Source organism: Martes martes (assembly GCF_963455335.1).
Source record: "Martes martes genome assembly, chromosome: 14".
NCBI lineage: Eukaryota > Metazoa > Chordata > Mammalia > Carnivora > Mustelidae > Martes > Martes martes.
Genome location: NC_137902.1, coordinates 56715079 through 56740607, shown reverse-complemented (window position 1 = coordinate 56740607; position 25529 = coordinate 56715079). Strand labels below are relative to the sequence as shown.

The 25529-nt window shown below is 38.3% G+C and overlaps 1 protein-coding gene across 1 annotated transcript in view; it reads left to right on the top strand.

The window, feature by feature from the left end:
* Window positions 1-4934: 4934 nt before the first annotated feature.
* DDX50 (DExD-box helicase 50) overlaps window positions 4935-25529 on the top strand; it is a 37400-nt gene continuing 16805 nt past the window's right edge. Inside the window, exons 1-8 of the mRNA XM_080822333.1 lie at window positions 4935-5133; window positions 8604-8903; window positions 11699-11774; window positions 12140-12318; window positions 13771-13888; window positions 14003-14188; window positions 14711-14856; window positions 21271-21420. Of these exons, the coding sequence (XP_080678459.1) occupies window positions 5044-5133; window positions 8604-8903; window positions 11699-11774; window positions 12140-12318; window positions 13771-13888; window positions 14003-14188; window positions 14711-14856; window positions 21271-21420 (1245 nt within the window). The 5' untranslated portion in view covers window positions 4935-5043. The remainder of the gene's footprint in view (window positions 5134-8603; window positions 8904-11698; window positions 11775-12139; window positions 12319-13770; window positions 13889-14002; window positions 14189-14710; window positions 14857-21270; window positions 21421-25529) is intronic.

Genomic DNA, 25529 nt, shown 5'->3' with positions numbered 1-25529 from the left:
CGTTCTTTGATTTTGGACCTGGACAAATTTCCTAATAGAGCGAGGAATCCAAAGTCTTTTGTGGCTCTAGTCATATGTAGGGACGAATGAAATCCACCTAATTTTGCCCCTAGGTGCACTATGACACTCCCTAAATGTATTAAATGAAGCCTATTATGAAACCAATAAAACTTGCCTTCTACAAAACACAACATATGACTACAGATACTAAAGATGGGTAGATGTGTGGATTGTTTGGGAGATTACTCCTAAAATAAGTGACTTGCATTTTTATCCCCAATATTAATTTGTATGTGATAACATTAGTTCTTGATTTCTTGTCCCCATTGCCATCAGTATTCTCTAAGGCGAAAACTGTTTTCTTCAGGCAGAACGATGGATTTAGGAATCAGACAAGTTTGAATCCCAATTAAAATCATTGGGAGTTGTGTGATGGAGGAAATTTCCAAACTTCTTTCAGTTTTCTCATCTGTAAAAGGGAGATAAGTGATGATGTATCTACCTTACAGAACTGCTGTAAGATCTGAGGCTAATCTACTCAAGGTGCCCAATGCAGGAGGCACCTGATATCGTTATATATGTGTATATATTTTTTATATGTGTATCTTTTTAATGTATTTATATAGTCACAAAACTTGTCTGGTAGGTGAATACATGGCCTACTATACAGGTCCTGTTTTTGTTAGATTGTAATTCCTCCACTTAGAGATTCAAACCCTTTAGGTAAAGATTATAAGAAGTTTCATCAATTCAAATCCAGATTTGTCTGGGGAGGTATTATCCCTTGGCCAACAAGTTTTCAGTTAACATCTGATGCTATAATAGGAAAAAAATATGTAAAGCATGGGCTTATTTTAGACATTTCATACATTCTGAGATTACCCTCTTTTTTTTTTTTAAGATTTTATTTATATATTTGACAGACAGATCACAAGTAGGCAGAGAGGCAGGCAGAGAGATAAGGGAGGAAGCAGGCTCCCCGCTGAGCAGAGAGCCCAATGCGGGGCTTGATCCCAGGACGCTGGGATCATGACCTGAGCTGAAGGCAGCAGCTTTAACCCACTGAGCCACCCAGGCGCCCCGATTACCCTCTTTCATCTGGAATCCCAGACCCCTAGGAATACTCAGAGAGTAGCTGGGTATTTTCAATATTTCCATTTTCAATATTTCAGAAATTCCAATAGAAATTGTATATTTCCTTTTCTTAACTCTTTGCTAATTATAACATCGTTTCTTTGGCAGTGGCTGAAATTATACCAGCTCAGTAATACAACACCATCATAGGCTGGTGACATTTCTAAGCTACATTTGTATCTTATTTATAGATTAGGAGAATGATCACAAGTCAATTACTAAATGCAATTTAGCAGACAAAGGTTTCAAAATGTTAGATCTGTGAGGGAAAAAAACAATGGCGAGAACAGTAGTAATGTTGAAAGTTGGGGACCTCTACATTTTGAGAACCCAACCTACAGCTACCTGAAGCTTTTGGGGTATAGGGAAGAAAGACTACTGCCAAAATGGAGTGGGGAAGAGAGACACTGAGAGTCATGAAACAAGAAAGAGGGAAACAAACTCATTGACTACTTTGTTGGCCTCTACAAATCCTTCTCGCTTTTGAAACCTTAGAAACATAGTCATTCCCTCTTTACGAGTAATAGCTTCTGTTTCTTGGGTAATAGTGCCCTCTTTTGGGTAGCTGATGTGACTACTTTTCCAGCACTTGATTGAAAACATTTACAAAGTAATTGGCTAAAGAAAGAGTAAGACCCCTCTCCAAAGGTTAAAGTTGAAAGGCTTTTTTTCCAGGGGCTCCTAGCCCACTGAGTTGGTAGAGTGTGGGACTCTTAATCTTGGGGTTGTGAGTTCAAGCCCCACGTTGGGTAGAGAGATTATTTCAAAATAAAATCTTAAAAAAAAAGTTTTTATAAGTTTGAATTAGGAGCTACACATATACATAAATATACATGTGCTAAATGTGTTCAAAGCTGTGTCTTCTCCAAGGCTTTCAAAACTTGTCAAAACCTTGAGCTAAAGATAGAAATGTAAGCTGTTCTGTATATCATCTTTGCAGTACTATGATATTAGCTGCTCCTCCCAATTTCCCTGTACTGTCAGAGCAGGGAAGGCATGTTTGTCCCCACATTATTAACAAAAAGACCAGGTTTTAGAGTTGAGTTGGCCATGATCACGTGGCTAACAATGACAAAATATCCCTCCTGTTCTTTCATTTTCTCCTTACTTCTTAGTACTCAATTTCTTTTTTAAGATTTTATTTATTTGACAGACAGACACAACGAGAGAGGGAACACAAGCAGCGGGAATGGGAGAGGGAGAAGCAGGCTGCGGGGCTCAATCCAGGATTTGGGGTTATGACCTGAGCAGAAGGCAGACACTTAACGACTGAGCCACCAGGGGCCCAAACTTCTTAGTACTCTAAACACTCATTCTATCCTCCAGTACCTTTTAAGCAATTTATAATTGCTCCTTAAACTATTTCTATGCCATGACATTTTAAAACAATAGTTTGATTCTTTTTGTCACATAAGAATGACATGCAGATGCAAAATGACTTTTAAAAAAAAATGTCTGCTTTCCTATAGAACAAAATATCTAGCCACGTAGGTTTGAGAATGACCAGAGAGAGGCAAGTGTGTAGTCCTCTTATTTTTATATCTTAAGGTCATAGAGTTTAAGGATATAAAGCCAAAGGCAAGAGAAATCTTTATAGAATCTTGGAACAGAGCAATAGATAAGGCACCCCAACTCTTAAATTTTAAGAAATAAATTATATCGGTGACTCTGGTAAGATATTTTGGGGAATTAAGATTCTAATAAGATTACATTTTGAATTATTTGTACATTGAAATCATACTACTCCTTCATGTTCTTTCCATAGATATTATCAGATACAAATCTCTTTGAGAGTTATAGAGGGAACAAATAGGAAGAAAAGTTCTCCATTCCTTCATTACCATTCCCAAGTTTTCTAGTTGATATCCATGGAGAACAAGGAGTTACCCAAATTTGGTAGTACTCAAATTTTTTTCCACTAAGCCACAGCTTGAAGTTACTTATGGCTTGATTTAAGACAGCAGACAGAAGTTTGATTCAATGAGTTTGGGGCTTAGAAAGGCAGGGATTGTAGAGTGTCCTAAATCACAGATCATTCTGAAAAACATTTTGTATACTCGTTAGTATCTTGCATAGGGAGAATTAAACAGTCTAGTCCCTTCTATTTACACACCTGCTATTTGACCTCCAAATGAATACCAATGTTTTAAAGGGGCTAAAAACTTTACTTCATCTGTATTTGATTTTCAACCACAACATACTAAAATCTGTTCCTATTATCCCAGTATTACAAGTGTGACATTCTTTGCCACATCCGCTCCTTTTTCCTATGTACATCATACTCTCTTGTAGGGCTACAAAGACTTTACAATGGTAGAACTGGGGTGGGTGTGAGGGAATGGAAGAAAGCGATCTAGAAAAGCACAGATCTAGAGATGCATAGCTATTCTCATACTCTAGAGATAGAGTGCATTTTTCCCACTATCATTAGCTGACAGTCCCTTTGTTCACAGTATTGAATCCAGAAGGTAACTTTTAGAAAATCTATAGCCCTTTTGACTTCGGGCCAATCCATAATAGTGCAGAAGTCTTGTAGCGATCATTTGTGGTTTCAGCTATTTAGGACAAATCCCCAAACTCCGTGACAATAGCCGTTTGTAATCTTGCTAAGACACAAGTTTGATGCTCAGGTTACAAGGCTGGTGTCTTAGAAATTGTCAAGTGCACCTACATCTGAATTAGGTTCTTGTTCTCCCCCAGGAGTAGCTGGGTTGAAGATAGCATGAAGAGATTAAAACAATGGCTCTGGAAAGAATGCCAACCAGCTGGGACCAGTGATGTAAGAAAAGTGTAGGCTAAGGAATCACCCTTTTGCATTGTCAAAAGATTTCTAGTTTTGTATAAGGTTGTAATTTAGGAGCAGTTAATCCCCATCAATAAAATAAAATCCTTTAATTCACTGCAAACACATAATCTGTCGAAGACATTTTGGCTTTTCTTGCTACATTTCTCCAGGGTTTTACTACTCCTCCTAAGTTTCGTGGGATCATCTGCCCCAAAACGCTTTTCGAAACAAAGCTTTCACCTTGGTGTGGTAGAGAGTGTCCTCTGTTTGGATTCAGAGGAGGAGTGCTCTGGTCCTGACTGTGCCACTAACTGAATGTGTGTCTTCAGACAAGTAAGTCCTTTACTAGGGGCTTAGTTTCCCCTCCGATGGGGTGGGGGAGGGAGTGTACAAAGGATCTAAAATGAACCAAGAACTAACTTCACGACTAAAAGCTAAGACCTGAAGTACGACTGTCCAGTCCCATCCTTCAATTCAAGGCCACCTACCCATTGGAGACCCCGCGAAGCCCCTTCCCACCAGCGCCGGGCCGCCGGCCTCGCGCTAAACCGTTAGACGTTAACGCCCCACCCCGCAATGGGCGGGCCGAGGCCTGCAGCTTCCGGCGGCGAATGGCGAGGCGGCGCGTGGCGGTCCCACCCGCCTCGCTGGGTCCTGTCCACGCGCCATCCCGCCGCGCACTAGCCCCTCTCCGCCGCTATTGAGGGCCTTCCCAGCTCCAGCAGTGCATGCTGGGAAGACCCAAAGTGTCTCCGCGGCACCCAGGATAAGCGTTCGGAGTGGGGGAGGGGGGGAAAAGGGGGGGAGGTGAATCACTTTATGCTAATAAGTTCGCGCGTCCTTTATGGAGACTGGCCAGGGTTTTTGTCCTACCAGCCAATCACTGTAAGAACAAGGGTGGGCCAGTCGAGATCGCTCATACTCATTGGCTGGGAGGTTGCAACGCTAAGGAAGAGTTTAAACCGAGAGTATCCGGGATTATTTTTCCCCGCCGTGCGGTGCGTGTCCCGGAAGTGACGTAGGCCCTGGCCGGGCGGCCGCCCAGCCCCCGCTTCCTTTCACGCTGCTGCCGCCCGTAGGTGGTTGTGGCCACCGAGCCCAGAAGGAGGTGGCGGCGGCAGCGAATGATGCCTGGGAAACTCCTCTGGGGGGACATTATGGAGCTGGAGGCACCCTTGGAGGAGACCGAAAGCCAAAGGAAGGAGAGGCAAAAGGTGCGCTGAGGATGGGCCGCGCCTCTTTCTGGGCTGCGCCGGCTTGGGCGGGGAGGGGACCTGTCTCCGATCTGATGGCCTGTCACAACCCGGTCGGAGCATCTCAGGGCCTCCCCTCGCGCAGCTCTCGTCCCTTTTAGGTCGCTCCGGGCTCGTTCCCATCTCCACCGTAACCTGGAGTAGGGTTGCACTAGGCTTTGGCCCGGCCTCCCGTGCTCCCTCAGCCCTTCCCGTGGGAGCCTACGAGATGAGCAGACTCAAGATCCCACCTCCGCGGAATTTGTGCTTTCTATTTACTCTTTTTCCTTAAGCAGCGAGGCCTGTTTATTCTTGTTGGCCGTCTTAGAAGACGATTAAGAAAGATGGTTGGCTTGAATATGTGTTACTTCTCCGTCACCCTGACCTGTGAGGAAATAGATTTTAGGATTACAAACCTCGATAGCTAGTGTTTAGAGGCTTGAAAAAAGTGTCACAGCCAGCGTTCCTAGGATTTGGCTGTGATGGAGTTCGTGTGGGTTGTTTCACAAGTAGGCTTTACTGTTATATTTTAATTCAGTCCGCAAGTATTTAATGAGCTTAATTTGAGCCACACTCTTTGCTGGCACCAAGGAGTTCAAATAAGTCCCTGCCCTCAAGGACCGGGTAGAGGGGATGCAGAGAATTCCCATCCCCACTCTCAAAGAGACCTAGAGAAAAGAAAACAGAGCTTAGGTGGGTGAGGAAGCCGTATTTGAAGGCTGAAATTTGACCAAAAAAATGAAAATATTCTGTATAGTTCTAGAGAGCAGAACCTACCTTTTCCTACCTTATCATCAAGGTAAACTTTGGCATTCCAGCCAACCAGTTGTTGTTGTTGTTATTATTATTATTATTATTCTTTTTGTGGTGAAATATACATAACATAAAATTTGCTATTCTAACTCTCTTAAAGTGCAAGTTTTGTAGCATTAAGTACATTCACACTGTTCTGCAGCTATCATCACCATTCATCTCTGGAACTTTTTCACCCTCCAAACTGAAACTCTGTTCCCATTAAACACCAGCTTCCCATTGCTGCCTCTCCTCAGTCCCTGGAAATCACCATTCTACTTAGTGACTATGAATCTGACCTCTCTAAATACCTTATGTAAGTGGAATCACCAAGCAGTCATAATTTTTGGCTCCTCCTGAAATACCTATATCTCCTTCTGCATTCAAATCCTATCTATCAAGGTTTAGTTTATGTGTCTATTGGAAACACTCCGGTATATACATCCAGTAATCTCATTCCCCTTTGAAGTCTTGTTCCATTGCTATCTTTACCATTTGATTGGCATCTGTTACATGCTTCTTTGTGAAGTTAGCTCACTTTTCCCTTGTGTGTCTTCCCCAAAATGTTTCCAAAGATTCTTGAGGGAAATGGCCATTTATTTGTCCATCCTTACATACTAATACATTCTTGTAAATTGGGGGCTTTCACATTGTAGATATTCCAGAAATACTTGTTGGCTTTCCTCCAACTATGAAAGATCACTAAAGATTGGGAAGCAGATTGGCGTACCAACTAATAGAAACAGCATTCAGGTAGTGATCTGGCATTGAGTTGAAGATAACTTTGGTTTTGGATATGTAGAACTATGGAGCTGGGCCTTAGATTCTCAAAACCAGAGTGCACGTGAGGAAAGAAGCATGGAAGTGTTTGTTGAAGCCATGAAAATGGTATGAAAGTATACACACAGAACAGAGGCTTAGGAGCATCCACAGAAGGAGGAGGGAGGAGAACTATTGGAGAGGGTAGGTGCAAGAGGATAAGGAAGGTATATAGAGTGTCATGGAAGCTGAGGAAGTGGACAGTGTCGGCACCCACGATGGATCTGATGTGGAATGATGTATTTCATCACCTTGGGATATCGGTGGACTTGGACTTGAGGATCTCACTTCACCTTGCTTCATCTTCCTGAAGTATGGGGCCCAAAAGTGATTCTAACCCCAAGGCTGGCTCTGTAAATAACCTTGTTTTTCTATAGAACTTCCTGGTTTGGGGAGATGTGGGCTAGTTCAGTTAATGAAAGATCAAATGTTGTAACATGTAACTGTATAATTTATGTTAATGTAAAACTCTGCTGTTTACAAAGCATTTTCATATATGTTATTCTGTTTTCACAGCATCTCCTCCATTTTATGGATGAGAAAATTGTATGTGAAAGTACTCTGTAAAATTTATGTAAATTATGGTGAAAATTTTGATGGTGGTGGTTTTGTTCCTACCACTAATAACTACTTTGTAATTTATTTTGAACGTTTGACCAAGTAATTTCGAAGTGTTAAATGGCCAAATAATTTCTTGCTGTTTGCAAATATTAAAACACTGGTCACCAGTTTGGCATTTTAAAACTAAAGTTGCAGAGTTGTCTTTTTTTCTTTTTCTAAAGTTCTATTAATTAACTAAAAAAACTTTTAAAAAGTTTCAAGGATTACTAATATATTTGCCTTTTCGTGGAAGTGTAACAGTTGGAGCTTTATGTGAATTACATAGTTTTGTTTGTTTATTCTTTAACCTGTTAATTATCAAAATTCGAAGAGGAAGCGTGATGTGAAAAGAGCATTGTCTTTCAAATCAGACAGAGCTTGATTACTAGCACTTTCACTGGAAGGAAATCCTGCATGTGAGTCTTTGGCAAGTTACTTAACTCTAAGAACTTCTATTTCCTCATCAGTAAAATGACAAAGGTAATACAGGTTCGCTATCCCTTATCCAAAATCCTTGGGGCTAATTCAGAATTTTGGGAATTTTTAGAAGAGTAACACCCAGGTAGGGTTTGGGGCCCCCAACTTATAATCAAACACCTTAATATCAAATATGAATATGCTTACTAAGTGGAATAAATAAAGGTTATAAATAGCCTCTCATCAGTTCAAGTCGAATTTTTCCACCAAACGAGTTCAGGTTAGGTGAGGTTTTGTCTCCAAATAAGTTACCAAAAAACTTTCGGTTTTCAGAGCTTTATGGATATCGGAATTTCGGATAAGGGATTATGGACCTGTACTTCCCTTATAGGGTTGTTATGAAGATTTAAACAAGATAAGCTGAAAGCACATTACACAATGCTTGGTAGGTACTCAATAATATTAACTTTTTTTCTCTTGGAGATACTAGAAGTTTTTGTTTGCTTGCTTTTTAATTTATAATTATAAATCTCAGGTTCTCATCTTTTTCTGAAAGGAGCTATTTTGATTTCCCTTAAATCATGTAATGGGATCTGAGAGGGGCTAGAGGCCAAGTCTTGAGGATGCAAGAAATGGGATGAGAAAGAAAGCAAGAGGTGAGGCTTAGGCTTGGCGTTAGCAACCAGTCTGGATTTCCACCAGGTAACTTTTCAAGGTGATGGTAGATTGAACTTTGCTGGTTGGGGAATCATGCTCTTAGTTCTGTAGAGTCTTAAGAGGAGAGCTTGTGACCCTCTTGTCACTGATTCTTTGTTTTTCCACAGAGTGATAGAAGGAAGTCAAGGCACCATTATGACTCAGATGAGAAATCAGAAACAAGAGAAAATGGTGTTGCAGATAACTTGGATGCTCCCAAGCCCAAAAAAGCTAAAATGAAAGAGAAGCTAAATGGAGACACTGAAGAAGGATGTAATAATAGACTTTCAGATGAATTTTCTAAATCTCATAAGTCAAGAAGAAAAGATCTGTCAAATGGAGATATTGATGAATATGAAAAAAAATCAAAGCGAGTGTCATCCTTAGATAGTTCTACTCCTAAATCAAGTGATAATAAACTAGAGGAGGTATGAATACTTTTTGTTATGCATTTGGCATTATCCCTGAAATACAGGCTAATTGGATTTTTAGACTAATTAGAATTGATTCCATAATGATTTCATAATGATTCCATAGTGTCCGGTACCCTCAGTTGGACAGTTGGAAGTCTATACAGCTGAAACCTGATGAGCCCTTTTTCCTTTGTTCCTTGTTTCTGTCATTGTATTGCCTTTTTCTTTGAGTGGAGGTTGGGGGGATGGTCGAATGTGAACCTTTCCTGTACAGTTGGGTTCCTAAATAGTTTTTCCAAATTGCTTATCGATGGTCACCTACTTGGATTTCTTAATGGTTATTTCAGTCCCTACCAGTACTCATGAATTGACATCTGACTTCCTGAAACAAGGTACATAAAGCCTCTTGACTTTGTGCATTTTGCCTTCTGTTTTTTCTGCTTCTGTAACAATACCAACTCTAAATGATCTTTAGATTGTAACTCAGTCTTAAAGCTGTTTGCATTTTTAAACAGAAATGAAACCTGAAAATGATCTGAAGAAGTCTGTTCTGGGTAATAATTTTTTGGGAGGTGTAGAAAACATACTTCGTATAGAATTTGCATTGCTGTACCCATGGCTTTTGCCCATACCTATTAGAGTAGATATTTTCTTGCACAGAATTTATTTAATTTGTTCTCGTGATTTTCCTCTAGCAGAGTTCATAGATTTGTCTAGGTATGATAAATTGTTAGTAACTCAGGTCCTCTGAAAGAAACAACACTGATAGTCTTAATAATTCTTGGTAATTAATAGTTCTTTATATTTTTAAAGTCTGATGGTTGCCAATAATTTAAATACATCTGAGCCTAATTTAATGTGTAATCTTCACAGAGCTTTGGGAAAACATGTTGAATTTTTGCTTTAAAATATGTTTTTTTTTTAAATTTGTGAATTTGATATTTGTCAGGAAGCACATATGTTAGAGAGTTGACTGACCTAAATAAGGCCCTACAAATTTGTCTTGCTAGTAGCAGAAGTGCAGTTGCTTTTGCTTTATTGGGATTTTACCCGGTACAATGCTCTGTATTATAATAGGCTTGGTTGTTTATTATTTTTTTAGATCACACTTGGGTTCAGGAATTCTACTTCTAGGCATTTACCCTCCTAAGAAGATACTCATGAGTTGTGCAGGGATATATGAAACTCTTATCACAGTGTTGTTGATACTAGCAAAAAATTATGCATCTTAAATGTCTGATAGTAGGCAGTTGGTTTTAGGAAATATGCTATATCTATGCAATAGATGACATCAATCCTAAAGGTTGTAGAAGAATGTTAAAAAGGTATTCAGGGGGTGCCTGGCTGGCTCAGTCAGTAGAGCATGCAATTCTTGATCTCAGGCTCATGAATTCAACCCCCACATTGGGCATGGAGCCTACTTACAAAAAAATAAAAAATAAAAAGTTATTAAAAGGTATTCAATGTATCCTATTAAATGAAAAAAAATTACAAAACAGTATATACAGTATTTTTATTTAAAAACATTTAGGGGTGCCTGACTGGCTCAGTTGGTAGAGCATGTGACTTAATCTCAGGGTTGTAAGTTTGAGCCCCACGTTGGATGTAGAGTCTACTTAAAAATAAATAAATAAATAAATAAATAGATAAATAGATAGGTAAAATTTATTTGTGCATAAACTGAGGTTTGGAGGAGTGTTTGTTTCAAATGTGGCTTTAGCTGACTAGATTATAGTTTTATTTCTGTTTATATGTGGCTTCTATAATGAAAATGTATTACTTTTGTAATAAAATTATTTTAATCTTAAAAAGATAATAGCCTTGAGGTTTGCTTAAATGGCTTACAATTTCAGTTTGATATTATGTCTTTTATCTGGTTCTCTGTTTGAAACCGCTATTGTGTATGGTTCTGGAACTACTTTCTTTAAACATAGCAATAATAAAGTTAACAGGTAGCTATATTGTCTTTGTTCTATATACACATTGATTAGTACATAAAGTTTTTAATAGATGTTAAATGATTATGTCATGTTAACCTGTATATGTGTTAAAGAAATTTTCAAGCTTACAGGAACTTTTCTTTGTTTTCGTGACCTAAAACATGCTTTTTAGAGGCATAGAACAACTTTTTTTTTAAACACTTATTTTTAGAAACAATTTACTTTCCTCATTGTGTAATTTTTTTTTTTTTAGGGTGGTTTATAGGTTTCTCTTAGACCTTGTAATTAATAGTCTATATCTGTGAGTATGATTAGATGATCAAATAGCTCTTGTGTAATGTCTCAATCAAATGGAAATATATTTTGGTTTATGTAGTAGATGTATTTCCAAAGGGAGTTTTATTTGTGAGTTAATCATTTTAAAATGTACTGTGGGAGGGGCATCTGGGTGGCTCAGTTTGTTAAGCGTCCAACTCTTGATTTCGACTCAGGTTGTGATCTCATGGGTTGTGAGATTAAGCCCAGTGGGTGGGCTTCCTGCTGGTCATGGAGCCTGCTTAAGATTCTCTCTTTCCCTCTGCCCCATCCCTCCCTCTCTGCCTCTCTTAAAAAAATGCAAAAAGAAAAAAAAATTAAATGTATTGTAGGAAAATGTATTGTGTAAACTTGTTAGTTGAAGGGATACTTTTGAAATTAAAAGGATTTTCCACTAACTTATCATGTAAGTTAATCTATACAATTTTTGCAAATACTAACTACAGTTGTTTTGTTAGTTTATTCAGTAAAACCAGAAACGGTAAATGAATAAGATTCTAAATACCTAGTTGAATATGAACTATATCGGTTAGAACTTTGATTTCATTTTGGCAGACCCTAACACGTGAACAGAAAGAAGGAGCCTTCTCCAATTTCCCTATTTCTGAAGAGACAATAAAGCTTCTAAAAGGTACTATGAATTTTAATGGATATATAACTGAAAAGTCTACTAGATTTTATAAAAAAATCTGCCTCTTCTGACCAAAAGGAGAATATAGAAAGCATAAGAGAAATCGCTGTTCTTTAATTGCAGTTATTTCTATGTCATCCTTTTTGATATTCTAACTGGTTTTTAACTTTAAATAATTTTATGTATTTGTCAAAAGTGTCAGATCAATTTTTTAAAAATTCCTCTTTGCAGTAGGAATAACTGTAAATGTCACTAGGTGGTGTATTTTTAGGCTGACATTGAGGAATATAGATTGTCATTTTCAAATAAAAATATTTTTCCTAAAGCTAGTCTTAAATATATTTCAATGGAATCTCATTTTACAGGTCGAGGGGTATCCTATCTTTTTCCTATTCAAGTTAAGACCTTTGGTCCTGTTTATGAAGGAAAAGATTTAATTGCTCAAGCACGGACAGGAACAGGAAAGACATTTTCTTTTGCCATCCCCTTGATTGAAAGACTCCAAAGAAATCAAGAGACAATTAAAAAAAGCCGCTCACCAAAGGTAACCAGTGAAAGGTTTAAACATTACGCTAATGGAAAGGGAAGGAAAGAATATACTGCTCTTAAGTTCAAGTGCCGCCAAGATAGAAAAGTTAGCTCTGTGGCATGAAGTAAAAATTTAGATCCTAAAACAAAAATTAGTTGATTTTTAACATAAATCTCAAGTAAAGTTGAATGAAGTAGTTATTGCATATGAATGTAATGTATGGATTCATAGATGTCCTTGGCAAGTGGATGTTATGAAGCCAACATGTCTAAATTTAGGTATATTTATAGTGAGTATATTTAGTGACCTTCTCTTCTTTTTTTTCAGTCTTGATCTTTGCTTTTAAACAATGAATTTGCTAAAGAGGTATTCATTTATTTAATCATTCAGTTAATACCTATTTCACTGGTAGACTTTTTAAGAAGAGATTATAGAAATGATTTTGCTAGTCCCTATGTTATTGGGATATTGGAATTCTGCCTTAATTGTAGTAGAGAAAAGAGAAGACCTAGTGAAATTTTAGCCTAAAATTTGATGTTTTCAGAACCTGTATTCACTTTAGGGTTAATAAAAGTGAAGAAGGAAAAAATGAGTATCATAATTTGAACAGATATATGACTAAAACTTATTTGTTCTTTGAGACTTCTAAATAGTATTGCAATATTTAAGTAAATTCACATATATGAATATAATTAAGTCATGGTGGTCTCGGATCAGGTTGGCCAACAGGAAAAACATTTTTTAAGAGAGTTTTGTTTCTTAGGTGAAATTAGGAAAGATTGCAAGGTATAGAAGAAGTAGGACATGGTTCCAAGACTGCCTTAAAAAGCTTTTATTCTAGAAGGACATAATTGGAGATTTGAGCTCCACCATTTCTAACTGTTTGAACTTGGGCAAAACTCTTAACTTCTCTAAGACCTGGGTTCTTCATCTGTAAAATTAGGATAATAATGCCACCTCATAGGGTTTTTGTGAGGATTGAATTTTGTAATTCATGTAAAGCATTGGTTGTGTGCCAGGCACTGTTTGAAGCATAAGGAATACAGTAACTTAACTTGACATAAATACCTGCTACCCTGGAGCTAAATATTTTAGTGGGTGAGACAGACAATAAACAAATAAGTAAAACATAAATATTTTACGTGACTTAAGTGACTGAGGAGAAACAGTTAAGGGAGGAGTGAAGCATAGGAAAAGAGGGTTAAGAACCTCATTGAGAAAGTGAGTTTTGAAGAGAGACCTGAAGGAAGAGGGGAGGGTATTATAAGTTACTATTCTTGTTGTCATTTGTGCTGTCTTTTTTTTTTATATTAATTTTTATTGTGTGTGTGTGTGCTCTGTCTTTAAATACTATGACTTTAATGTTGAGATTCCTAGTTTTAAATGTACCTTAAGAAAAAGTCTCCTCAGTTTGAATTTAGATGTCTTTAGAGAAGTATCTTTTTATTTTTTAACCCTCTTGCTTAGGTTCTTGTTTTGGCTCCTACAAGGGAACTGGCAAACCAAGTAGCCAAAGACTTCAAAGATATCACTAGGAAACTCAGTGTGGCATGTTTTTATGGTGGGACATCCTATCAAAGCCAAAGTGAGTAGATATGTGTGGTAGTAGTGCAAAGATCTATTTGCTACTTAAATCTGAAGAAATGTGAGAACACATATTTGATTCTTATATATTACTGCAATTTCTCTCCTCTCACAGTTAATCATATTCGAAATGGTATTGACATCTTGGTCGGGACTCCTGGTCGTATCAAAGACCATCTGCAGAGCGGCCGGTTAGATCTTTCTAAACTGCGCCATGTTGTGCTTGATGAAGTGGATCAAATGTTAGATTTAGGTTTTGCTGAACAAGTCGAAGATATTATCCATGAATCCTACAAAACTGGTATATCCTAATTAAAAATAAACACATTAGCCATTCTTCTTTTATTTAAAAGTTATGGATTTTTAATTTCATAATTATTATTACGTCGTCCGCTGTGTTCTAACAAAACTTAAGTTACTCGGTATCTGTTCTCTTTCCACACAAGAACGTATAATGGCGTCCTTTAACTGTGTGTTACCTTCCTATGCTTTCTTTCATGTATTACTTTTTGTAGGCAGTAGCTAGATTTATGAACTCATTGTACTGATTTCTTTGCTCATTGTCCCTTCTTAAATTCTCACCTTTCCTCTGGGCTCAGTTTTCTTGATATTTTCCCCCAGTTTTGAAAGTTGACAGTTCTAATAATAGTAATGAAGTTTGTATATTATAATATACAAACATAGTAATGAAGTTTGTGTATTCAAAATGTACCCAAATTTTGAATTTTTTATGATTTCTTTGAAGTTTGTGGAGGGGGATTTTCAAGAGCTGACTACATCATGGATATTAAGAAAGCATTTTATGTCTTTTTGTTTATTTAAGATTCTGAAGACAATCCTCAGACTTTACTTTTTTCTGCAACTTGCCCACAGTGGGTGTACAAAGTTGCAAAAAAATACATGAAATCCAGATATGAACAAGTTGACCTTGTTGGAAAAATGACTCAAAAGGCTGCAACTACTGTGGAAGTAAGTAGCTTTCTGGCATGATAGATTGTAGCTTTTATTGGTATTTGAAATTTGTTGAAGCTAAACTTAAGTTTTGGGTACCAGTTCAGACCAAATCTTCGTCCTTTCCTTTTCCTTCCTTCCTTCCAGATTGATTGATTAATTAATTTATTTCTCAGAGAGAGAGAGTGTGTGTGTGCACAAGCAGGGGGAGTGGCAGGCAGAGTGGCAGTTAGGGAGCCTGATGCGGGACTCGATGCCAGGATTCTTGGGATCATGACCTGAGCTGAAGGCAGACGCTTAGCTGACTGAGACACCCAGGCATCCCCAAGTCTTTCTTTCTTTGCCCTTTAGTCAATAAGATACCTGTGTATTTCTGTGGTCTGAGACTGAGGAGTAGAACAGAATAAATTGGAGGAGAAAAGTATGTTAGCAGACAAGTCCGAGCAAGTGATACACAGGCAGCTGTAGAGAGAGGCTTAAAGTGTGTAGAAAAGGACAAAGGGGGCAGTTTAGATCAATTTGAAGAGAACAGCACTGGGAGGTTTAATGTGTTAAAACTTAGATGAAGGGGCGCCTGGGTGGCTCAGTGGGTTAAGCCTCTGCCTTTGCCTCAGGTCGTGATCCCAGAGTCGTGGGATCAAGCCCCGCATCGGGCTCTCTGCTCGGCAGGGAGCCTGCTGCCTCCTCTCTTTCTCTGCCTGCCTCTCTGCCTACTTGTGATCTCTGTCTGTCAAATACCTAAATAAAATTTTTTTAAAAAGTTAAAAAGGGGGCACCTGGGTGGCTCAGTGGGTTAAAGCCTCTGCCTTCGGCTCAGGTCATGATCCCAGGGTCCTGGGATCGAGCCCCGCATCAGGCTCTCTGCTCAGCGGGGAGCCTGCTTCTTCCTCTGACCTCCTGTTTCATGATCTCTCTCACTCTCTCTCTCTTTAAAATAAATAAATGAAATCTTTAAAAAAGTTTGAATCTTTAAAAAAGTTTATTTTTTTATGTAAGAAAATAAACTTTTTTAAAGATTTAAGAGAGCGGGAGAAAGAGGGCACACTCATGGGATGGGGGGAAGGAGCAGTGGGAGAGAGAGTCACAAGCCGACTCTGTGCTGAGCACCAAGCCTGAGGTGGGGCTTGATCCCATGACTCTAAGATCGTGACCTGAGCCAAAACCAAGAGTCGGACACTTAACTGACTGCACCACCCAGGTGCCCCCTCAAAAGAATTTTAAAAAGTGAGCCATAGTGGCGCCTGGGTGGCTCAGGTGTTAAGCGTCTGCCTTTGGCTCAGGTCATGATCCCGGGGTCCTGGAATTGAGCGCCGCTTCCGGCTCCCTGCTCAGCGGAAGGCTGCTTCTCCCTCTCATTCTCCCCCTGCTTGTGTTCCCTCTCTCGCTGTCTCTCTCTCTCTGTCAAATAAATAAGTAAATAAATTTTTTAAAAGTGAGCTATAAAATCATTTAAAACAGATACAGATGAATAGTTATTTGATTTCAGGAAAGGGGAAGGCTTTTCTAAACATAAAGTCAGAAGAAAGTACCATAAAGGAAAAGTACCAAAAGGATAATTTTTACTCTGTGAAAATTCAAACTAATAGTATATTTTTAAAAAAAAATTAAGGAGGGGCTGGGATGCCTGCCTGGCTCAGAGAGTGTGACTTGATCTCAGGGTCATGAGTACGAGTCCCATGTTGGACATAGAACTTACTTAAAAAGAAAGAAAGGGGAAAGGGAATGGAATGGAATGAAATTTAAGTAATATATGCATTTATGACAGGTACCGGATAGGTCACTTTCCATTTAATAGATAAGCGTGTATGTCTTATGTGTATGTAAATAAAAATGGTCTAAGCAATAGTATAATGTATAAATACAATGGAATTGTTAAAAAGAATGAATTTGGGAGTGCCTAGGTGGCGCAGTCAGTTAAACATCTGCCGTTAGCTCAGGTCGCGATCCCGGGTATCCTGGAATCGAGCCCTGCATTGGGCTCCCTGTTCAGTGGGGACCTTACTTCTCTCTCTCCCTCTGTCACTCTCCCTGCTTATGCTCGCCCTCTTTATGTCAAATAAATAAAATCTTAAAAAGAAAAGAGAATGAATTGAGTGGCAAAATCTAAATTACAAAATGATACATATAGAATTATACTATATATATATATATCTAGAGATCATGACCTGAGCCGAAGCTCAGACGCTTAACCAACTAAGCCACCTGGGTGCCCCTAGAATTATATTATATTTTCCAAAAAATATATTAATGCTAAATGGATTTTTCAGATATTTATGTAAATGTATAAAGATAGGTTGGAAAGATAACATCAAACTGCTAGTAATAATTATTTCCTAGAAAAGAGGACTTACAGTATGGAATAGTCAAAGGAAGCTTTCTTTTGTATTTTGTAATGGCTGAAAATTTTGTAAGAGTAAAGTATATCAGTGAAAAGAATTTATTAAGGATGTTTTCAAACATACGCAGAGGGGTGCCTGGTTAAAGCTTCTGCCTTCGGCTCAGGTTATGATCTTAGGGTCCTGGGATCGAGCCCCGCATCGGGCTCTCTGCTCCGCAGGGAGCCTGCTTCCTCCTCTCTCTCTGCCTGCTTCTCTGCCTACTTGTGATCTTTGTCTGTCAAATAAATAAATAAAATCTTTAAAAAAAATTAAAATTAAAAAAAAATTAAAAAACAAACATACACAGAAATTGAATATTATAAGGGACCTGATATACCCATCACCAGGCTTTAATGATGATCTTTTCTAAAATACCTTCTTCATTCCTTCATTACCATACCTTCTTCATTCCTACCTTTGAAGCAATCCAGTCTTCATTTCTTTTTCATGTAATTGTATATATTTTTTAAAGGATAAGTATTCTCTTGGGGCACCTGTGTGTCTCACTTAAGCGTCTGCCTTTGGCTTAGGTCATGATCCCAGTGTCCTGGGATTGAACCCGCATGGGGCTCCCTACTTAGTGGTGAGTCTGCTTCTCCCTCCCCCTCTGCGATCTCTTTTACTTTCGCTCTCTCAAGTAAATAAATAAAATCTTTTAAAAATAAATAAAGGATAAATATTCTTTAAAAAACAAAGCAAAGGGGCACCTGGGTGGCTCAGTGGGTTAAGGTCTCTGCCTTCAGCTCAGGTTGTGATTCCAGGGTCCTGGGATTGAGCCCTGCATCAGGCTCTCTGCTCATCGGGGAGCCTGCTTCCCTCTCTCTCTCTGCCTGCCTCTCTGCCTACTTGTGATCTCTGTCTGTCAAATAAATAAATAAATAATCTTTTAAAAAACTAGTAATTTGTCAAAAAAAAAAAAAGCAAAAACCACAGTTATCATCACAGTAGGAAAAAACCCAGTGGTTCTTTAGTATTATGAAATATCTAGTATCCACACTACCCTAGTTGTTTGTTTGTTTGTTTTTTTAGTAGTTTCAGTCTGGATCCAAGTAAGATCTTTAAATTGCCACTGGTCTGGGGTGCTTGGGTGGCTCAGTTGGTTTAAGTGACCAACTCTTTTTTTTTCTTTAAATATTTTATTTTTTTATTTGACAGAGAGATCACAGGTAGGCAGAACAGCAGGCAGGGAGAGAGGGGGAATCCCTGCTGAGCAGAAAACCCAATGCAGGGCTCCATCCCAGGACCCTGAGATCATGACCTGAGCGGCAGGCAGAGGCCTAACCCACTGAGCCACCCAGGCGCCCCATAAGTGACCAACTCTTGATTTCAGCTGAGGTCTTGATCTCAGGGTTATGACTTCAAGCCCTGCCTACTTAAAAAAATAAATTACCACTGGTTTATGTTTCTTTTAAATCTTTTTATTTAATTTTTTATTTTTTAAAGATTTATTTATTTATTTTTATATATTTGACAGAGAACACAAGTAGGCAGAGAGGCAGGTAGAGAGAGAGAGGAGAAAGCAGGCTCCTTGTGGGGCGGAGAGCCCGACGTGGGGCTCCATCCCAGGACCCTGGGATCATGACCTGAGCCGAAGGCAGAGGCTTTAACCCACTGAGCCACCCAGGCGCCCCTCTTTTTTTTTTTTTTTTTTTAAAGATTTTGTTTATTTATTTGACAGAGACAGAGATCACAAGTAGGCAGAGAGGCAGGCAGAGAGAGAGGAGGAAGTAGGCTCCCCACGGAGCAGAGAGCCCGATGTGGGGCTTGATCCCAGGACCCTGATACCATGACCTGAGCCAAAGGCAGAGGCCCCAACCCACTGAGCCAGGCAGGCGCCCCTCTCTGAAATCTTTTATATGTACATTTTCCTCTGTCTCTTTTTTCTTCTAATTATTTGGTTAAAAGGGAATGATTATTTTTCAAACGATGAATTTCCCACAGTCTCCATTTTGCTGATTTGCAGTCCTAAGGTGTTCTTTAATGTGTTTCTCCGCCTTCATTTTTCTATGAATTGATGATTGGATTGTGAGGCTTGCAGATTTAGATTCTTGGTTTCTTTTGAGAATAGGGAAAAAGCAAGACACTGTCATAGGTGGTACAAATGATTCTTTGTTTTCTTCTTTGTTGTTTTCTGTTTTCCAGGTGCTCTGTAATTAATATGTATTATATTTTAAAAACAGTTTTTTGAGATATATGTTAAAATGCACAGATTTAGAATATACATCAGTTTTCCCCCTACATTATTAAGTTTTATTTATTATTATTTTAAAAGTTCTTTATTTAAAATAAATTTAGTTAACATATACTGTATTATTAGTTTCAGGGATAAAATTTGGAGATTCAGGAGTTGCATATCATACTCAGTGCTCATAATATCAAGTGCCCTCTTCAAAACCCGATCTTTCTCCCCAACATTATTGTTTTAAAGATTTTATTATTTTTTAAATTCTTTTACTTTTATTTTATTTTATTATTTTTTAAAGATTTTATTTTGTTATTTGCCAGAGAGAGACAAAGAGCCTAAGGAGTGGGGGAGCAGCAGGCAGAGGGAAAAGTGGGGAGTCCGATGAGGGATTCAGTCCCAGGACCCTGGGATCATGACCTGAGCCGAAGACAGATGCTTAACCGACGGAGCAACCCAGGTGTCCAAAGTCAAGAGAGTTTTACAGTGAACACTCATATAGCCACCAGCTAGATCTACCATTAGTATTTTATTATATTTGTTTTATCATTTAGCTACTTATCCTTATATCCATCCTTTTTTTATTCCTTTCATATTGCAGAAGTGAGCATAATTCCTCATAAGTACTTTAGCATGCATATTGTTAACTAGAGCTCAATATTTACAGATTTTTTGAGGCAAAATTCACATTAACTGTATAACATGTACAGTTGAGTGTCTGTACATGCATGATATTGTGCAACCATAGCTTCTGTCCATTTCCAGAACACTTCATCACCCCAAAAGGAAACCCCATAACCATGAAGCAGTTAGTTCCTCCATTCTCCCTTTTTCCTAGCCCCTGGCATCACCAGTCTGCTTTCTGTCCCTAGGGACTTAACTATTTTGGTTACTTCATATAAATGTAATCCTATAATATGTGACCTTTTTGTGTTGGGCTTCTTTTAGTTTGTATATTTTTGAGGTTCATATAATACTTACAGTTTTTAAAAGATAAGACTTACATACAAAAACCCCCAGAATTTTAAGTGCACTTGTTTTAGTTTTGACAGATTCATAACACATGTATCACCCAAACCCCTTAACCATCCCACAAATTTCCCTCATGCCCCTGCTCAGTCAAGTCCCCCATCCAGGGATAGCCACTGTTCTGATTTTTTTTTTTTTTTTTTTAAAGTGGGTATGGAGCCTACTTAAAAACCTGGGGCTTAAACTCATGACCCTGAGATTGAGACCAGAGCTGAGATCAAGAGTCAGCTGCTTATCTGACTGAGCCACCCACGCGACCTTGTTCCGAGTTTTTTCTGCCTTAGATTAGTTTTGCCTATTCTAGAACTTTTTTTTTATTAAAGACTTTATTTATTTATTTGGCAGACAGAGATCACAGGTTGGGGTGGGAAGCAGGCTCCCCGCCAAGCAGAGAGCCCGATGCGGGGCTTGATCCCAGGACCCTGAGATCATGACCTGAGCCGAAGGCAGAGGCTTAACCCACTGAGCCACCCAGGCACCCCACCTAGAACTTGATATAAATGGAATCCTGTGTGTATTCTCTTCCTGTAAGGCTTCATTTACCTAGCATATGTTTTGACATTAATCCATATTGTTGCATATATCAATAGTTGGTTGTTTTCTCTTTTTTTTAGTTCCTTTTAATTATTGAATAGTATTACATTGTATTAATATACAACAATTTGTTTATCCTTTCACTTATTGATGGCCATTTGTATGTTGTTTTTAAGTTGGGGTTGGGGAGAATTGTATTACTCTATGCCAAAAAGTCCAATTCTTGAACAGATAGAAGAAATATTTACAAAATAAGTCTTTTAAACTAATTTTTATGAAACAGATACTTGATATTTTCTTTCCTCAAAGCATTTGGCTATCCAGTGCCATTGGTCTCAAAGGCCAGCAGTTATTGGAGATGTCCTTCAAGTCTACAGTGGGTCTGAAGGGAGGGCTATTATTTTCTGTGAGACCAAAAAGAATGTAACTGAAATGGCCATGAATCCACATATAAAACAGGTAAGTATTTTATCATGCTTTCTCTAATTAAGATTATAGGATGATTCGTTGAACAAAAATACTGTCCTTTGTGGACTAGTTTTGATAGTCTTTTTTTTTTTTTTTGGAGAGAGAGATGGGCAGTGGAGAGAGAACATGGGTGTGGGGGCAGAGAGAGAGGGAGAAAGAGAATCCCGAGCAGGCTCCATGCCCAGTGTGAAGCCCTGAAGGGGGCTTGATCTCACGATCCTGAGATCATGACCTGAGCCAAATTCAAAAGTCAGATACTTAACTGACTGAGCCACCCAGGCACCCCAAGATTGTTATTTTTAGAATTGAGTCTACTTTAGAAGGAAGTTATAGCCAGCCTGTCATGGTCTTTAAGTCAGAATGGAAGTCTACTCGTTTTCATGAAAAGGCTTTTTTAAGACTTTGTATAATGAGGTCTTGAAAATACAAAGGTTGAAACAAAAAGAGTTTCTGTGGGTAAGAGGGGGTAATCACAAATATTTATTGAATGAATGGATCAGAATACTAAGTCCATGTCTTTTTTCTTTTAACTTTTTTTAAAGATTTTGTTTATTTATTTGACAGCGAGAGAGGGAACACAAGCAAGGGGAATGGGAGAGGGAGAAGCAGGCTTCCGCTGAGGCTTGATCCCAGGTCCCTGAGATCATGCCCGAGCCAAAGGCAGATGCCTAATGACTGAGCCACCCAGGCGCCCCTTCTTTTAACTTTTTATAGTAGAAAATTTTAAACATATACGAAAGTTGACAGTCAATGAACCCTGCATATTCATTCTCCAGCTGCAACAATTACCTTATTTCATCCACTGCCCACTCACTTCCTGCTCCTGAATTATTTTGGTGCAAACCATAGATACCATATTATTACATCCCTAAATATTTGGGTATGTGTCTCTAAAAGAAAAGAATTGTTTGTTTTTTGTTTTTTTTTAACTCAATACTGTTACCACATTTAAAAATTAACAGTAATTAGTACCTCCAAATGTCAGGTAGTGTTCAGATTGTCAGTTGCCTCATGATTGCTTTGTTTTTTCTTTTAGAGTTTTTGTCTTGAATCTGGATCCAAATATTTGTAAATTGTGTGATTTCGTTAAATCTCTTTAATATATGGATTCCTTTCTCATCTATTTTTTTCTTTTTTTTTTTAAGATTTTATTTATTTATTTGACAGAGATCACAAGTATGCAGAGAGGCAGGCAGAGAGAGAGGGGAAAGCAGGCTCCCTGCTGAGCAGAGAGCCCGATGTGGGACCCGATCCCAGGACCCCGAGATCGTGACCTGAGGTGAAGGCAGAGGCCCAACCCACTGAGCCACCCAGGCTCCCCTCATCTATTTTTTTCTTGTAGCTTTTTTTGTTGTTTAAGAAACCAAGTTTCCATAATCTAGAGTATTGCTTCCTTGTGCAATCATTGAACATGTACCTCTGTCTTTTGTATTTTCTGAAAATTCAGGTTTGTTTGTTTAATTAGGGCAAAACTATGTTACAGGAGTAATAATGTGTAGTTCTTTCTCTTTTTGTGATATTAACATCCACTAATAGTAATGCTGTCAGTTCTTATGTCAGTGTCTGTCCAATCATTTCTGTTGTCTGTGACTTATTATCTAGTAGATTCCTGAAGAAGGGCTTATGGAAATAATATTGCCTTTTGATAATAGCATGTTTATAAATTTATACCTGGAAACCGTTTGGCTGGATATTAAAATTCTTGGTTCATATTTTCTTTCTTCAGTATCTTGAATATGTTTTGCCATTGTTCTGGGGAGTGAAGCATGCTGGAAAAAATCTAATTCCAGTCTGATTTTTTTTCTCGTTATAAGATTTTGCCTTTAGGCAAAAGACTTTAAGTTTTTCTTTAAAAATCAGAGATTCCTGGGTGGCACAGGTTAGGCGTCCAGCTCTTGGTTTTGTATCAGGTTTTGATCTTATGGGTTGTGAGATTGAGCCCCACATCAGGCTCTGCACTCAGTGGGGAGTTTGCTTGAAAATTCTCTTCCTCTGCCCTTCCCCACGCTCGCACAGGTACTCTCTTTCTCTAGAATAAATAAATCTTTAATCAGTAGTTTTATTAGAATGTATTTTGTAGTAAAAGAATGTATTTGGTATTGTTCTTGGTTATGTTTTGTGGATACACTGTAGCTTCAAATATATTTAATATTTCAGCAGATTTTCTTGAATTACAATTTTTTTGGTGTTTGGTTTGTCTCATTGCTTTTTTTTCTCCCCCTTTAGGGACTCTTTATGGATGTTGGTTTCTTTTTTTTCCCTCTTTGTCACTTTATCTCAAATCCTTTTCATCTCTATTTCACTTTTTCAAGATTTCCTATTTTTAAGGCAATAGCTCTTATGTTTGCTCAGTCTTGTATTCCTTCCAGTAAAGTCTTCGTTTGTGAAGTCTTTATTTCTGTTTCTTTGTTGAGTCATTTCACCTCATATTTTTTTGTTTTTCTCATTTTGATTTTTCTTGTTCTTTCTTATATCATTTAAAAATTTCTCTTAGCTTATTCAGAAATACGCTATACTTTCCATTTGTTTTAAGGGGGTGCCTTTCTAGAGCTCTTTCATGATTTGTGGGGATATTATTCGCTTATTCTTTTTCCCCTCTCCTGATTACTTTTTGTGGGATTCAGCTGTGTTTTTTTAAATTACGTTTTTAATTTTAATTCCAGTATAGTTAACATACAGTGTTAAATTATTTCCAGGTGTCCAGTGTAGTGGACACCAGTTCTGTACATTACTTAGGGCTCATGACGATGAGCATCTTTAATCCACATCATCTATTTCAGCTCTCCTCCAACTCAGCTTTCCTCCAGCTCTGCTCCCCTCTAGTAACCAGCTGTTTGTTCTCTATAGTTAAGAGTTTCTTTCTTGGTTTATCTTTCTCCCCTTTTTTTCCTTTGTTCATTTGTTTTGTTTCTTAAATTCCGCATATGAGTAAAATCATATGGTATTTGGCCTTCCCTGACTCATTTCTCTTAGCGTCATACTCTCTCACTCCGTCTGTGTTGCAAATGGCAAGAGTCCATCCATTCTTTTTTTATGGCTGGATAATATTCATTGTATATGCATACCATATTTCCTTTATCCATTCCTCTGTCAGTGGACGCTTGGGCTGCTTCCATAGTTTGGCTGTTATAAATAATGCTGTAATAAATATAGGGTGTATCCCTTTGAATACAGTGTTTTGTATTTTTGGGTAAATATCCAGTAGTGCAGTTACTGGATCTTAGCATAGCTTAGGTAGCCTCTATTTTTAACTTTTCAAGGAACCTCCATACTGTTTTCCACAATGGCTGCACCAGTTTGCATTCCTGCCAATAGTACACAACAGTTTCCTTTTCTCTACATCCTTGCCAGCACCTACTGTTTCTTGTGTTTTTGATTTTAGGTATTCTGACAGCGTAAGGTGATATTTCATTGTAGTTTTGATTTGCATTTCCCTGGTGGTGAGTGATATTCAGCATCTTTTCATGTGTCTGTTGACCATCTGTAATGTCTTTGGAAGAATGTTCATGTCTTCTGCCCATTTTTTAATTGGATTATTTGGGTTTGTTTATTTATTTATTTTGGTGTTAAGAACTTTATTCTTTACTGTTGCTCATTTTTAGGTGAAATTAATCTTTTTTTTTTTTTTAAAGATTTTGTAAGCTCTACACCCAGTGTGGGGCTCCAACTCACAATCCTAAGATGGAGTGTTGCGTGCTCTTCTGACTCTTTATGAGCTTTAAATGGGCAGGCATGGGTCAGAATAGGTTTCAAGCTTCACAGCTCTAGAGCTGCTGCTTCTGTTACTGTTTGGTATGTAAATTATATCTCAATAAAGCTGTTAAAAAAAGATCTCCCACTTTCTGAGCTCTGGCTGTCTTTTCCCTCACTTTTATCTCGATCTTCTCTTCCTTTGTTTCTGTGATCCCTGGCATCCTCAATTTGGATCCCAGATCCAACTCTTTCTCCTTATTGTGGACCTTTGTCCTGGCAAGGAAGCATTGGCATATAAATTTTGAAAGTTCATAAAGGGTCCAGGCTGCTCCAGCCTCTTTCAGACCTTACTTCTGGTTCCTTATAATCGCCCTTCAGTGTACAAAAACTCTTCTGCTTTCAGCTGC